Genomic DNA, 14467 nt, shown 5'->3' with positions numbered 1-14467 from the left:
TGGGCTGTTCCCTGTCTCCCCATTGTAGTTTTTACCTTGTTAAATTTCATTTTGTACCTCTTATCTTTTTCCTGTGTATTATTCTCCATTATTCCTAATTGTCTTTAAGATGGCTACTCTTATAAACTTAAATCTTGAGTTCAGCCATCATCTCGGCACTCTATAGATTACAAAGTTATTTAAAAAATACAGAGAACATTGAGCCACTTTATCAGTGAGCTCAACTAACAGCAGTAACAGAAAAATCATTTCAACATTGTCATAAGTTCATTAGTAAAAGTATGTGCAAGTTACAGAGTGTAGTCATGTATGCCAGCAGCTGGGGCATAGGGTAGAAATCACAGAAAAAGTGATGACTAATTTGGATTTTGAAGAATTAATAGGGACTCCTCAGGTATCTAAGAGTGTAGTGGAATAACAAGTCAGTGGCTTCACACTCATGCTTACTCTGACAGTAAAAATGTGTCCCCCATCATTCATGTGAGGGGTAAAAATTAAATCATGAAGGCTATTTTCCTCTTACTCTTCTTGTCCCTCAAACAACAAATAACCCAGTCCTTTCAGGTAGGAGGGCTCATACTTACCAATAAAGGCAAGAGTATCAGGAGCTCTTGACTACTCTTGGTTGGAAAAGGATTTTCTCATTTGATGTTTGAGAAATTTAGTGATACGTGGTGGCTTCTGTCCGATAAAAAACAGATAAGAATAAATTTTCTTCTATTATAGACATATATTCTTGTGTCTATTTCCTTAGTTGTTGGTCAAAAGAAAACAGAATCTTGGGGTAGGTGTAAAAGTGAGATTAATTTGACTCATGATGTTAATTATTGTAGTTAAAATTAAGTGACCAATGCAACTGTTTGGGGCTTTATCTAGATATTAAAGAGAAAATATTTTGGTGATTATGCCTTTTCTTTATAAAATGATTATTTATGCTTTTTAAAGTACAGATGTATTTGAAATATGATTTTGATTCTAACTTCTCTTAAATTCTTTATAGGTTCATCTTTATTTTTGTTAATGTTAGTAACTGGTAATAAAGAACAAGTTATACCATATCTATCATTTAAGCAGTTTATTTTTGAACATATATTTTCATACTTGGATTTTTTTCCAGATAACTGTTGAAGGAAAGAAGCAAGCATTAAGCATTGAAAGCCGAAATCTTTTCTATGACATTCTTTGTGCTCTTGTTAACCCAAAACGCAAGGACACTAGGGGATTCAGTCACTTTACTGAAGTGACAGAGAATTTTGCCTTTTCTCTACTGACTGATGTTACTTGTGGCTCTCTTGGTGAAAAGTAAGTATCATTTAATATAATAGCAGTACCTTATATGTATTCCTTCACAGTTTACAAAGTAATATGCAGTGCAAATTGACATTTAACTAATGTAACTCAGGATTATACAATCAATACATTGTACCTAATGGGCAAATTAACTTAATTATTTGAAGAAAACATAGAAACTACATCAAAAGAAAGTAACTTATACTGTCAGTAATATATTCCTCTTGTTTTGAAGGTTCTTTTAAAAATAAAAATGTGTTATTGCCTACTCCTATTTATATAATGAGTAGAAGATACATTTCTGAATGGAAAAAAAAGCAAGATGATTCCAACTTTTAGACATATTTTAGGCCACATTTTTTATTGTGGTAAAATACACATAGGATGAAATTTACCATGTAAACTGTTTTTAGGTGTATAGACCAGTGGCATTTAGTATATTCACACTGTTGCCACCATCACCACTTGGATCTCCAGAACTGTCATCTTCTCAAATTGAAAATCTTTACCCATTAAGCAGTAACTCCTCTTTCCTCCCTTCCCCCAGCCCTGGTAACCTCTATTCTACTTTTCAGTCTCTATGAATTTGCCTATTCTAGGCACCTCATAAGTGGAATCATACAATATTTGTCCTTTGTGTCTGGTGTACTTTGCTTAGCATGTCTTCAAGGTTCATCCATGTTGTAGCATGTGTCAGAATTTCACTCCTTTTTAAAAAAAGTTTTTTTAAATTGACGTATAGTTGATTTACAATGTTGTGTTAGCTTCTGCTGTATAGCAAAGTGATTCAGTTATAATATCTATACATTCTTTTTTATATTCTTTTCCATTATGGTTTATCACAGGATATTGAATATAGTTCTCTGCTCTATACAGTAGGACCTTGTTGTTTATCCATTCTATATATAATAGTTTGCATCTGCTAACCCCAAACCCCCAACCAATCCCTCCCCCTACCCTTGGCAACCGTTTGTCTGTTCTCTATGTCTGTGAATCTGTTTCTGTTTTGTAGATAGGTTCATTTGTGTCATATTTTAGATTCCACATATAAATGATATCGTATGTTATTTTTCTTTCTGACTTACTTCACTTAGTATGATAATTTCTAGGTCCATCCATGTTGCTGCAAATGGCATTATTTCATTCTTTTTGTTTCTACGTAGTATTCCATTGTATATATGTACCACATCTTCTTTATCCATTCCTCTGTTGAAGGACATTCAGGTTGTTTCCATCTCTTGGCTATTGTGAATAGTGCTGCTGTGATCATAAGGGTGCATATATCTTTTTGAATTATAGTTTTGTCTGGATATATGCCCAGGAGTGGGATTGCTGGATCATATGGCAACTCTATTTTTAGCTTTTTGAGGAAGCTCCATTTTGTTTTCCATAGTGGCTGCACCAACTTACATTCCCACCAATAGTGTAGGAGGGTTCCCTTTTCTCCACACCCTCTCCAGCATTTGTTATTTGTAGGTTTTTTAAGATGGCTCTTCTGACTGGTGTGAGGTAGTACCTCATTGTAGTTTTGATTTGCATTTCTTTAATAATTAGCCATGTTGAGCATCTTTTCACGTGCCTGTTGGCCATCTGTATGTCTCTTTTGGAAAAATGTCTATTTAGATCTTCTGCCCATTTTTTGATTGGGTTTTTGTTTTTTTGTTGTTGAGTTGTATGAGCTATTTGTATATTTTGGAGATTAAGCCGTTGTCAGCTGCATTATTTGCAAATATTTTCTTCCAGTCTGTAGGTTATCTTTTCGTTTTGTTTATGGTTTCCTTTGTTGCACAGGAGCTTTTAAGTTTGATTAGGTCCCATTTACTTATTTTTGCTTTTGTTTCTATTGCCTTGGGAGACTGACCTAAGAAAACATTGGTACGAGTTATGTCAGAGAATGTTTTTCTTATGCTTTTCTTCTAGGAGTTTTATGGTGTCGTGTCTTATGTTTAAATCTTTAAGCCATTTTGAGTTTTTGTGTATGGTGTGAAGGTGTGTTCTAACTTCACTGATTTACATGAAGTGTGTGTCCAACTTTCCCAACACCACTTACTGAAGAGACTGTCTTTTTTCCATTGTATATTCTTGCCTCCTTTGTTTAAGATTAATTGACCATAGGTGTGTAGGTTTATTTCTGGGCTCTGTATTCTGTTCTGTTGATCCATATCAACTTTTAGACATACTTTAATATACTGTTAATTGTGCTTCTCCCTGGAGTTTTGGTTCAATTTCATCCATTTGGAGGCAGTTCTCTGAATGTTGTTGAACTTCAGAATCTGTTGTTTTAGAACATATTGCTGAACTTCAGAAATTTTGTTTCTGGCTGGAGTTTCAGGGCAGAGAGCAAGCAAGAGGAAAGGGAAAAAATAAAATGTGGTTTGTGTTATTAACTATATAGTTAATTTTGTAACTGTGTTAATATTCTCCAGTTCTGGTGTTTTATTGATAAATTACATTCGTAAGGTAAATTGGATCATTGTAGTACAAAGACCTAAATCGTGTTTTAATTCTGTTTGACTTAACATAAAAATAGCTCGTAATAGAACATGGTTGGAAGTTGATATTTCCCTCCAATTTTCACAAAGTACTATGTTATTTAAAAAACAATTATTGTTATTTAATGGGACATGTCTGATTAAAAGTGTTGTTCAGGGGCTTCCCTGGTGGCACAGTGGTTGGGAATCTGCCTGCTAATGCAGGGGACACGGGTTCGAGCCCTGGTCTGGGAGGATCCCACATGCCACGGAGCAACTAGGCCCGTGAGCCACAACTACTGAGCCTGAGCATCTGGAGCCTGTGCTCCACAACAAGAGAGGCCGCGATAGTGAGAGGCCCGTGCACCGCGATGAAGAGTGGCCCCCGCTTGCCACAACTAGAGAAAGCCCTCGCACAGAAACGAAGACCCAACACAGCAAAAATAAATAAATAAATTAATAAACTCCTACCCCCAACATCTTCTTAAAAAAAAAAAAAGTGTTGTTCAGTGAAGTCAAATAGTTCATAGCTTTGCATAGTTTCAGTCCTTTCTCTTTGCTTTTCCATATTTATGCAAGATCACCAGGATGTTGAGATAGTGGTAGACGTGAATCATCTACCCTGCTGTGAATGTTGATTCCATCTGTGCTCTCAAAGGCCTGGTGAGAACTCAAAAGGGTATAAGATGCACAAAAGGAGTGGCTTTTTCTGTCTTGTTGCCTAATGTATTCTCAGGGCCTAGAACAGTGTCTGGTACATGATAGATTCTCAGTGGTTATGGTATAATGAGTGAATAGAATGAATAAAGGAATCAGTATGTTTTTGGCCATGTGCATCGTCCCTGCAGGCTTGCTGTTTCGCATGTATAATGGCAGTCAGGCAAGAGGAGCGAGCATGGCACATTTGGGGAAATCATCAATTGGGGAGATCATCAACCTTTAAATATTGAATATAGAATACATTAGGTAGGGTGTGTGTATGTGTGTGTAGGAATCTGATTTAGGATTTTAGAGCCATCGTGTTGAGGACTATGTTAAAGTTGAGTTTTTTTTAACTCAGGGAACTCTAAAGATGTTGACCATTCTAATATGCATTATTTATACATTGTCTTAAGCAGTATTCAGGGGCATCTACTGAGAGTGAAGGGTTTGGGAATAGAGCAGGGATATTGAGGAGAATGATGGTACCTAGAACAATCATTTGGAAGCCAAGTAAAAACAATGTCAAGTGGCATTGAGGGTCTGACTGAAGTTGGTCATTGTGGATTTGTAGTGGTGCCAATCTACATGTTAATATGGGGTTTTCCCCCTCATTTAAGCCTAGGTGTAAAGCAGATTTGGGGATTGATCAAAGTGAGTGCATTGGAAGGGCATGGATATAGGAGGTTAAAGTGTCAAGAGAGTGTAGTTGTCGTCAGGCCCTCTTAAGGGGCCAGGGATTTGACACACTTGTGTCAAGGTTGGGTAGAGTCACTGTACATGTTGTGTTCGTCTCAGAATGCCAACGTAATGGGGTCCCTGATAGCGCTGATGGGCTAAATATCAGAAGATTCCAGGGTGGGTGCGTAGGGGGTAGGTTCACTGGTCTCAGTCACATTGTACCCAGTCAGGGGTGGGGAGGTTGACAGTGGCAGCTTTTTAGCTCTGAGTCACCAGTGAAGATGTAGGAAGCTAGATGGGAAGATGAAGAGATGAGCTTTTTATAAGCTGTTGTGGAGGTGCAGATGGCCTATATGGATTGAACTGTTTTAATAGGAGTCTTGGACATAGGGGCTAGAGCCTGGATGAATGGCTGGACGAAAGATAGATGTTTAAAGGTACCAATTCAAATGTGGTAGTTAAAGATTTTTTTAAAAGAGAGTATATAGCTAGAGGAAAAAGTTAGCCCTTACCCTTTCTTTTCTTTTTTAAATCTTCAGTTTAAAATTCTCAACTCCATTTCTCAGGTTAGGGGCCTTGATGAGGTACTTGTATCCATGATACATTTATACATACTCAGCATCTCTTGTGGCCCATGTAACTTTTAAAACTTAATGCATGATTTTTATCCTAATATATTCTCCATTCTTTTTGAGGCAGGTTTCAGGTATGATTCACCTTTGTGTCTCTTCATTGTTTGCAAACATGATAGATCCACAGAAAAAATTTATCAGATTTTTTGGAGGACTGGTTAAAAAATACAGATTCGGGCTTCCCTGGTGGCGCAGAGGTTGAGAGTCCGCCTGCCGATGCAGGGGACATGGGTTCGTGCCCCGGTCCGGGGGGATCCCGCATGCCGCGGAGCGGCTGGGCCCGTGAGCCATGGCGGCTGGGCCTGCGCGTCCGGAGCCTGTGCTCCGCGATGGGAGAGGCCACAGCAGTGAGAGGCCCGCGTACCGCAAAAAAAAAAAAAAAAAAAAAAAAAAACAGATTCGTAGAACCTCTAGCCTCCCCCAGGCAAGGTTTCTGATTTAGTAAGAATGGGATGTGATCTAGAAATCTGTATTTTAAAACAAGCTTCAAGGTGATTTCAGCACACTGAGGTTTGGAAGCAATTCCACTGAGCACAGGATCTTGTGCCTAGGGAATGTTGAAAACAGTTGTTAAATGGATAAAGATCCCTGCTCAGGGCTGTTTCTTTTATCATATATATGATTAAATTGGAAATGCTCTGATGGCTTATAAAGGGGTGAGGTAAACTTGATGAAAACATGGCTCTAGGTATATAAGTTTTATGATATTCTTGAATATAAAGCAGAGTTTCAGTTTAGTGGTACATTCTTTCCTCAACCTATTCCACCAATGCTGATGTGACTAATACAGAAAGTACATTTTATAACCACAGATCTGATATCTGTGAAACAGCTTGCAAAAGCCCATGTTTTAGGTTATAAGGGGGTTCAGGCAAGAGGATGCAGAAAGTTCTGTGCAGAAAATCCTAACAATTCACCATAAAAGAACTGAAAGCACATTCTCTTTACTGCTCCTGGGTAGGTAGTGTCATGGTTATACATAAAGAAAGGAGCTCCAATGTGATGAGTTTTAACAAATACGAGAAGATATACATATGCAAATGCATGCCATTTTAGCAGAACCTTTGCTTTTCTGTCATAGAAGCAAAACCATCCTTGACAGTTGCCCGTATTTGTCCATACTGGCTCTTCACTGGTACCCTCAGCAAATCAATGGGCACAAGTTTGAAGGAAAAGAAGGTGATTATATTCGAATTCCAGAGAGGTTATTGGATGTTCCGGATACAGAAATAATGGCCGGGAAAAGTATGTGTGAATTAGTCCAGTTTACAGAGTATAGCAGCCAGCAGTGGTTTATGACTGGAACTAATCTTCATGCCCTGAAAAATAAGGTAATCTATCATTTAAAGAATTATGCAGTTAGAATCTGATTTTTCCTTAGCAAACATATTCCTCAGGATACATTCACTTGATCAGATTTGTGGTAAATGCTAGACATGGTGAGCTAATTACGAAACGTGTCCTATCTTTATGAGCTAGTTGTAGAATGTTTAGTCTCAAAAATAGTTGGAAATATTTCCTTCATGTTTTATTAAGTAAAAAAATATATATAAGTGGAGAAAGTGAAAAAAAAAACATAGCTTTCTCTAATGCTATATTGTATTGTATATCCCGCTTGTGATGAAGTCTGACAATAAAGTCTGTCAGCTGTAGACTGCTCAGTAGCTGGAGTAGAGGTAGAATGTTTGCAGTGGAAAACCAGCCAGACAGCCTGCATTCATAAGCTATGAATAATAGTGACAGTAAGCAAGTAACTAAAATGACTAGAAAAATGAAGCGAAGTTCAGAATGGGAGATTCAGTCATGACATTAATTTGAAAAAATCATTACATTTTCTATTCTTTTTGGCATTATAGGTATTATCTTTGAGTGTGAAAGGCCAGAGTTCACAACCCCTGACCAACAACAATGAGATTCTGTACAGGATTTATGCTGCTGAGCCTAGAATTGTTCCCCAGACACCTCTGTGTCTCCTTTGGAATCAGGCCGCTGCAAGGTACTTGTTAATAATTCTTTAAAATCAGAATTTGTTCCTTCCCCATTCCAGTATCATTAAGCCCAGTTTTTTTTGTACTGAACATAGAGGTCTCAGGTGAGATTTTAGACTGGAGAAGAACCTCTACACTAAATGAGACAAAGCAGCATAGGAAATTGTCTAGCCTTGTGCAGGTGGCAAACGGAACCAAACAATTTAAATATGTGTTTAACACATTATGTACTCCTTTATTATGACTACTTTCATGGGACTTAGTGTGAGTTCTACTCAATTCAGATAACCTCCCTGTGGTTATTGGTTAATTTATTGAGCAGGGAAGGAATTTCTTTTGACCCCTTCCATCTGGACTTGTGGTTCTGGATCTGCTGCCCTATGTTTAGAGGGATTAGTAGGGATTTATAATTCTAGTCCACATATGACTTGGAGTGCATTTTGGGATTAAAGCCATGCACAAGAATGGGAAGAAGAGCGTGATTCTTTCTTTAACTCTCCTTGGCCTGAGACATGTTTCTGAGCAGTTCTCTCTCTGGGAGCTCAACCAGGGCTGCAGGGTCAGGCATTGCTGGCTTAGAAGGTTTAGGGTTCAAATCAGTCACTAGGTTCTGTTTGTTACTGACTTACAGCCACACCAGCTAAAATTCTAAAGAGGGTTCAACAGCTTAGTTGGGTGACCAACGGTCCTTCAAACACCAAAACTCTCCTTAGTCTCGTTGTGAAAAAATAATTTTCCATTGAAATTCCTAATGTCCGAGGACACATCTTAAACCTAATACACTCTGCAATCCTCAATATATAATTAATACTGAACGTTTCAAGCTTGAATCTGCAGTTGGGATTAAGAAGTTTTATGTCCTTAGAAAAGTAAAGGTATCAAGAGGCATTGGAAGGGAAGAGGCTCAATCGGTAGTCACTGAGGGATGCTCCGAAGGCATGGAATGTGGCACTATATTTGCTATAATCATGACAGTTATTGTGGTAAAAGCCAAACCTTTTAGAAGGAAACACCTGAAAGAACCCTGGGAAACATTTACATAATACAACTGGCTCAAAATCCAAAAAAGATGATCTAGGAAACTTAGAAAAGCGTGTAAGTAATTTATGTGGTTCAAAATAAAGGAGTTGTGAAAAATGAGGAAGGGTGAGCACTGCACATTTGATGGCTATATTGACCTTTTGGTATTCTTGAATGCTAGGGAAGAGTACTTTCTGTTGAACACCTTGAGTGTGTTTGCTTTAGATTGGGTAGGGGCTGATACTGCTCTTTTGAGAGGACCAGCTTCTTCAGTATTGGGAATGCTTCTGCAGGTTTAGTTAGTATTTAGGCTGCTTCTTAAAGTGTCTGTGGGATCTTTGTGTCATGTCTTGGACAAGATGTTCCCCCCAATGTTTCTTCTTGAAAATGTGGTCTGCTTACGTCTTGAGTAAAGAACACTTAGGTTCAGTAAGTTATTTTTACCTTAAAAGCCATCTCAACGCCTAAAGTATTGATGAAAGAGGAGTAGTGACGATTGTGTTTTTGCCCTAGCTGGTTGTCTGACAGTCAGTTTTGCAAAGTGGTTGAGGACACTTCAGACTACGTGGAATGTGCCTGTTCATACATGTCCGTGTATGCAGTCTATGCCCAGACTGACAACTTGTCTTCATACAATGAAGCTTTTTTCTCTTCTGGATTTATATGTATCTCAGGTAAGTTATAGTATTTTTGAGTCAACAATTTAAAATATCGATGAGGATAAAACCCGTTTTCCCGCAGTCTTTTTATATATGCAAGATGTGGGCGTACTGTAATTCATCAACACTAGGAGAAAATAAACTTTCCCATGGTCTTGTTCATTAATTCATACAGCAGTTGTTTATGGAGGACCATCTTTGTACTGAGGGAAAGGAAAGAACAAGACATAGTTCCAACTCATCTGTAATATAAAGTACAGTGTGGGATAGAAGCTGGATAGTAAGAAAGGGTATAGTTGATAGTGCTGTGATTTAGAAGGCAGGTTCTGCAGTGGAATATCAGGGTTGTGTGAGATAATATAAACAAAGCATTTTGTATTTTCATTAGAAAATAAACCTATCCCTTGGGTTGATTTGTATTCTGCAGTCTAGAAGCTCTAAATATGGCTTAACCACTGTGTTAAAAAAGAAATTGTCTTTCACCTTCTACATCTAGGTCCCATTTCTGGCAGGAATAGGAACTTGAGTTGTGTTAATGTCTGTCAAACAATTTACCTATAACTTAGCTTTGAATAACTATAGAATTATTCTCATTTGCTGTTTTGATTTTGTGGTTGGGAGTCTGAGAATTCCTTACACTATATTTCTGTCCCCACCCTCATCCATTCTGTGCCCTGAGTCACCTTTTACAGACGTACAGCAGCTTCTGTGAACAATATGCTACATAGAGGACTGGGTATAGGGTAACTCTGAAGCCAAATGGCCTGGGTTCAAATCCTGGTCCTGCCATTGGCTAGTTGTGAGACCTGGGCCTAATACCTCCATTTCCATACCCACAATATATGATTTTAAATTGTGTTAACAGGGTGGTAGATATACTAACTCAGACATTCTGCTTTCATGATATTTTGTGTGTAAATGTGATTATCATTGAATTTATGTCTTTTACGTGGTGTGCAAACAGTCCCCTAGTAATCTTTATCAATTAGGAAAATTTTGTGGAGGTAGAAGCATGTAATTAATTATTCTTCTTTGTCCTGGTTGCTAAAATCTTTCCACTATAATTTAATATTCTGTGTCCTAGTTAAAATATTTTCACTATAATTTCATTTTATAAAGTTATACATTTTCCTTAATGTATCTTAATTCTAAACCTTAGATTCAGTAGCAAAAGTTAATAATTTCTTATTCTTAATAGCATCTTCCATAAGAATGATGTTTCTTGCTTAATAGATTCTTCTAGGTACACAGAGTTCCAAAATCAGATGGAGACATCCTATTTTACTTTGATGCAATCTATTTACAGAAATTTCATAGACTGATGAAATAGAGCCAAAAGGTAAAATGCTGAAATAAAATCTATTTAGGGCTTCCCTGGTGGCACAGTGGTTGAGAGTCCGCCTGCCGATGCAGGGGACATGGGTTCGTGACCCCGTCCGGGAAGATCCCACATGCCGCGGAGTGGCTGGGCCTGTGAGCCATGGCCGCTGAGGCTGTGCATCTGGAGCCTGTGCTCCGCAACGGGAGAGACCACAGCAGTGAGAGGCCCGCGTACCGCAAAAACAAAAACAAAAAAACGATTTAGATACCATTTCATGTATTTCCATAGAGACATAAATCTAAGTGCTAATATAACCCACAAAAATCCTTTGCTTGTTCTAAATACTAAATATCAAAGCAAAGAGTTCTAAAAACTAAAGAGAGAATGTTACCTTGATTTTTTTAGAAGACTAGCAGGACTGTAAGATATTTCCTGAGAGAATTGTTAATAAATATGCATTTTTGCAACTAAGTCTTGAAAAGGCTGCATAGATTTACTCATGTATTTGATAACCAACACCCAAATATTAATATCTACATTTATTACTTTTGACTTGGACGCATATTTGAAATTATTGGGTTTTTTCCCCTCTGTCCATGACATATTGTAACATGGATTGCACGTTCTGTGGATCAGGAGACATAAAGTCCTATCTTTGTGCTCAGTTTCAGCTTCTGGGGAGGATGACATTCTATCCCTCTGAGGGCCCCCAGGAACGAGGCAAGAGACTTTTATATATCTTACGTACACATTCTCTAATTAGGTCAGACCACACCAAATATCCCTCTGAATTTGGAAGCAATCTGACAAACTCTTTTCATGAAATGTGGTAACATACAATTAGACAGGAATTAAACCCTTTCTAAAAATAATCAGGATAGATCACAGTGTATCTGTTCCAATTCTAGTTTACAGTTCTGGTTACTTTACTAGAGCAGAACAACTAAAATGATCCAAGTGTATGAAATGGGCATGTAGGCCAAGAAGTTAATAATCCTCCATTTAGAAAGGTGAAAAACTAGGCTATATACCTGTGACTTTTAAAATTGTAAACCAGTTTATCAAATTCCAAGAAATTAAAGTTATCCCTTGAAGATAAAAAAAGATAGAATGAGTAAATAACTGTGCACAGCAGTGTAACGTTATGGGACTCGCGTCAAAGGTGATTTGGAAGAAAGACAACTTACAATAACTTTAGATGATAATGCCATAATTTTATAGTTATTGAGGAACCTAAGCATGGTTTTAGATACTATTACTATTCGGAGAATAATATCAAAGAACCTGCTCTGCTTCCCATAACTCTGTTGATGTTGGTCTGTCAGAGGTAGACATTGGGTTAAAATCATCCTAATTTTGACTCTGGAATACAATCTGTATGGCCTTATGAACTTAATGAGACCCTGTAACGTTCTGTAATCCACTTCGTTTTTAACATCAATACATGAACTAGGTCATGTTTGATGTACTTGTAGGTGGGTGAGTCTCCTGTTTTGAAGTGCTTTTAAGCTGAGACCTCACATTTGTTCTTTTTTGTTCTCTTATGGTGGAGAAATCCCTTAACACATTAGTCAAACTAAAGCTTTCCCTTTTAAATGATGAATAGTTTTATTTACTCTATAGATTACTAAGTATATAAATGCCAACACAATGTCATTGTTTACAGTAAGTAACAGGAGATAATTGTCTATAAATTGCTAAATACTAAGACTTACAGGATAAGTAAATCAGCACAATCCAAAATCCTTTGAAGCATGCTTATTCTTTTGTTCAGGTTTATTAAACTGCAAGACTATTCTAAAAAAAAAAAGAATATTCTAGTTGTGCTTTTATATTTTACAAGCTGATATTCTAATTGTTTTTCTAGAAAAAAAAACTCTATCAGATGCCACCCTTTCATTTTAATAATTTTTAAATATAAGAGATATTTACTAAATTTCTGTGTCAGATTCTTCTAAAGATATTAAGTTCATATTCACTAATCATTGTCCTAAGATAGCCATTATAATTATCAAAACAGTTTCATTCTATCAAATGGGGAGTTGTTTACAAGAAGAATGGAAAAAATATCAGAACTTAAAAAAAAAAGCAGTTTTAAGGGGTTACTGCAGGTGATAAAGAAGTCAGAGAGCTTAGTCTAATTCTGACATGGCATAAAAATGTTGGATTTCTCTAGCTATGTATCAATAATAACATGTATTGTTTAGGATGGCCGTGATTGCAAGTGACAGAAAACAAGTCAAATATCTTAAATAAGCAGAATTTAGTTTCAGGGTTGATTAGTTCAGCACCCCAATGGCATCATCAGGGGCCCAGCCTCTTTACATTTGTCTCTTTTGCTCTCCTCAAAGGTTTTATTTTATTTTCTCCGCCTTGCCCCCACGTGATCTTGCGCTGGCTGCAGCAGCTCTAAGCATCCCACAACTCTGCCTAGGCTTGCCAAGGGAAAAGCACTTATTTGGATCCGGTTTTAAGAGCAATGAAAACTTTCCTGAAAACCACCCAGAGCGTTTTCCCGCACATCTCTTTGACCAGAATTGTGTTCTGTGACCTTTCATAAACAGTCTTGGGACAGTTTAACACAGCACTCTCCAGTAGATCTTTCTGCGATGATGGAAATGTTCTGCCCTCTTCAGTGTGGTGGCTACTGGCTACATCTGGTTATTGAGCCCTTGAAATATGGCTGGTACAATTGGAGCCTGAATGTTTAATTCTATTTAATTTTAATTAATTAAAATTTAAATAGCCACATGTGGCTAGTGGCTACTGTATTGAACTTCATAGGTTACCCAGAGGCTGGTCTCCTGGCAATCTCTTCCCTCTGGAGTAAACCCTTCCCTCTAATACACAGAACTTGTGTACTCTAAGGTGTTTTCCTATTGACTTTTGTTCACCCTAGAAAACTTTTCAGGATTGACAATTTTGTTTTCCTGTCCTTAGCTTATTAGTAGCTGTAATCAAGAGGCATCATGCTGAAGGGAGAGTTGCAGGAATATGGGAATCAATAGAGATGAGCAACAAAAAGTAAAAAAGGTGACAGTTACAGCTAACATTAGGTGGGAGAAGAGAAAAAACCCTAAGCTAACAAGCGAATAATTGATTTAATAAAATAGCGATCATTTGGTTTTTAGATTGATCTGTAGAGAAGACAGAGATACATAAGTAAAGCAATACAAAATTTATAAATATTTTAAAGAGATTTTCATGGGAAAAAGTATTAACGTTTGGCTTGTGGAGGGATAAACTTCAGTGATTTGGACAGTGTGTCCTATTTGTAAGTGATGCCAAACAGTAGAGTTATTTACTGGATATCTGTATTCATATACAAACAGTACATATGTATATATGCATACAAACATTCGAATATTGTATAGATAGATAAGATCTTTGGTCCACTTTGGTAATAGCAAAAGAATCCAGCGGTTCTTTAGAGTTTTTCTTATCTAAATCAAAGATTATCAATGTTATCATTTTGTTAAGGGTAACTTATCTTCCATCTTACTGTCTAATCATATAGAAAAGTTATTTATGTTAGTAAACTGATTAATTGCTTTTTTCCAACGGATTCTGTAACCTACATAGTGCTAGGGTAAAAAGCAAATGAAAATTATTCAATCAGCCGCTTGTTTTTCTACATAATTGCCAAGGAATCAGTTTTTACAAACCTGTTTAGAGTATACCTTTAGGTAATACCTGGAATTGTTAC

General features: G+C 37.2%; 1 protein-coding gene across 1 annotated transcript in view; it reads left to right on the top strand.

The window, feature by feature from the left end:
* The window catches only part of ADGRV1 (adhesion G protein-coupled receptor V1), a gene marked incomplete at its 5' end in the record, with an annotated part of 528497 nt that overhangs the window by 221296 nt on the left and 292734 nt on the right, over window positions 1–14467 (top strand). Inside the window, 4 exons of the mRNA XM_082623775.1 lie at window positions 1118–1302; window positions 6855–7104; window positions 7630–7769; window positions 9295–9455. Of these exons, the coding sequence (XP_082479901.1) occupies window positions 1118–1302; window positions 6855–7104; window positions 7630–7769; window positions 9295–9455 (736 nt within the window). The remainder of the gene's footprint in view (window positions 1–1117; window positions 1303–6854; window positions 7105–7629; window positions 7770–9294; window positions 9456–14467) is intronic.

The sequence above is a fragment of the Mesoplodon mirus genome (assembly GCF_964341445.2).
Source record: "Mesoplodon mirus genome assembly, chromosome: 5".
In the NCBI taxonomy this organism is placed as follows: domain Eukaryota; kingdom Metazoa; phylum Chordata; class Mammalia; order Artiodactyla; family Ziphiidae; genus Mesoplodon; species Mesoplodon mirus.
Note: the sequence above shows the minus strand (reverse complement) of the source record. Positions and strands in the feature narration are given on the sequence as shown.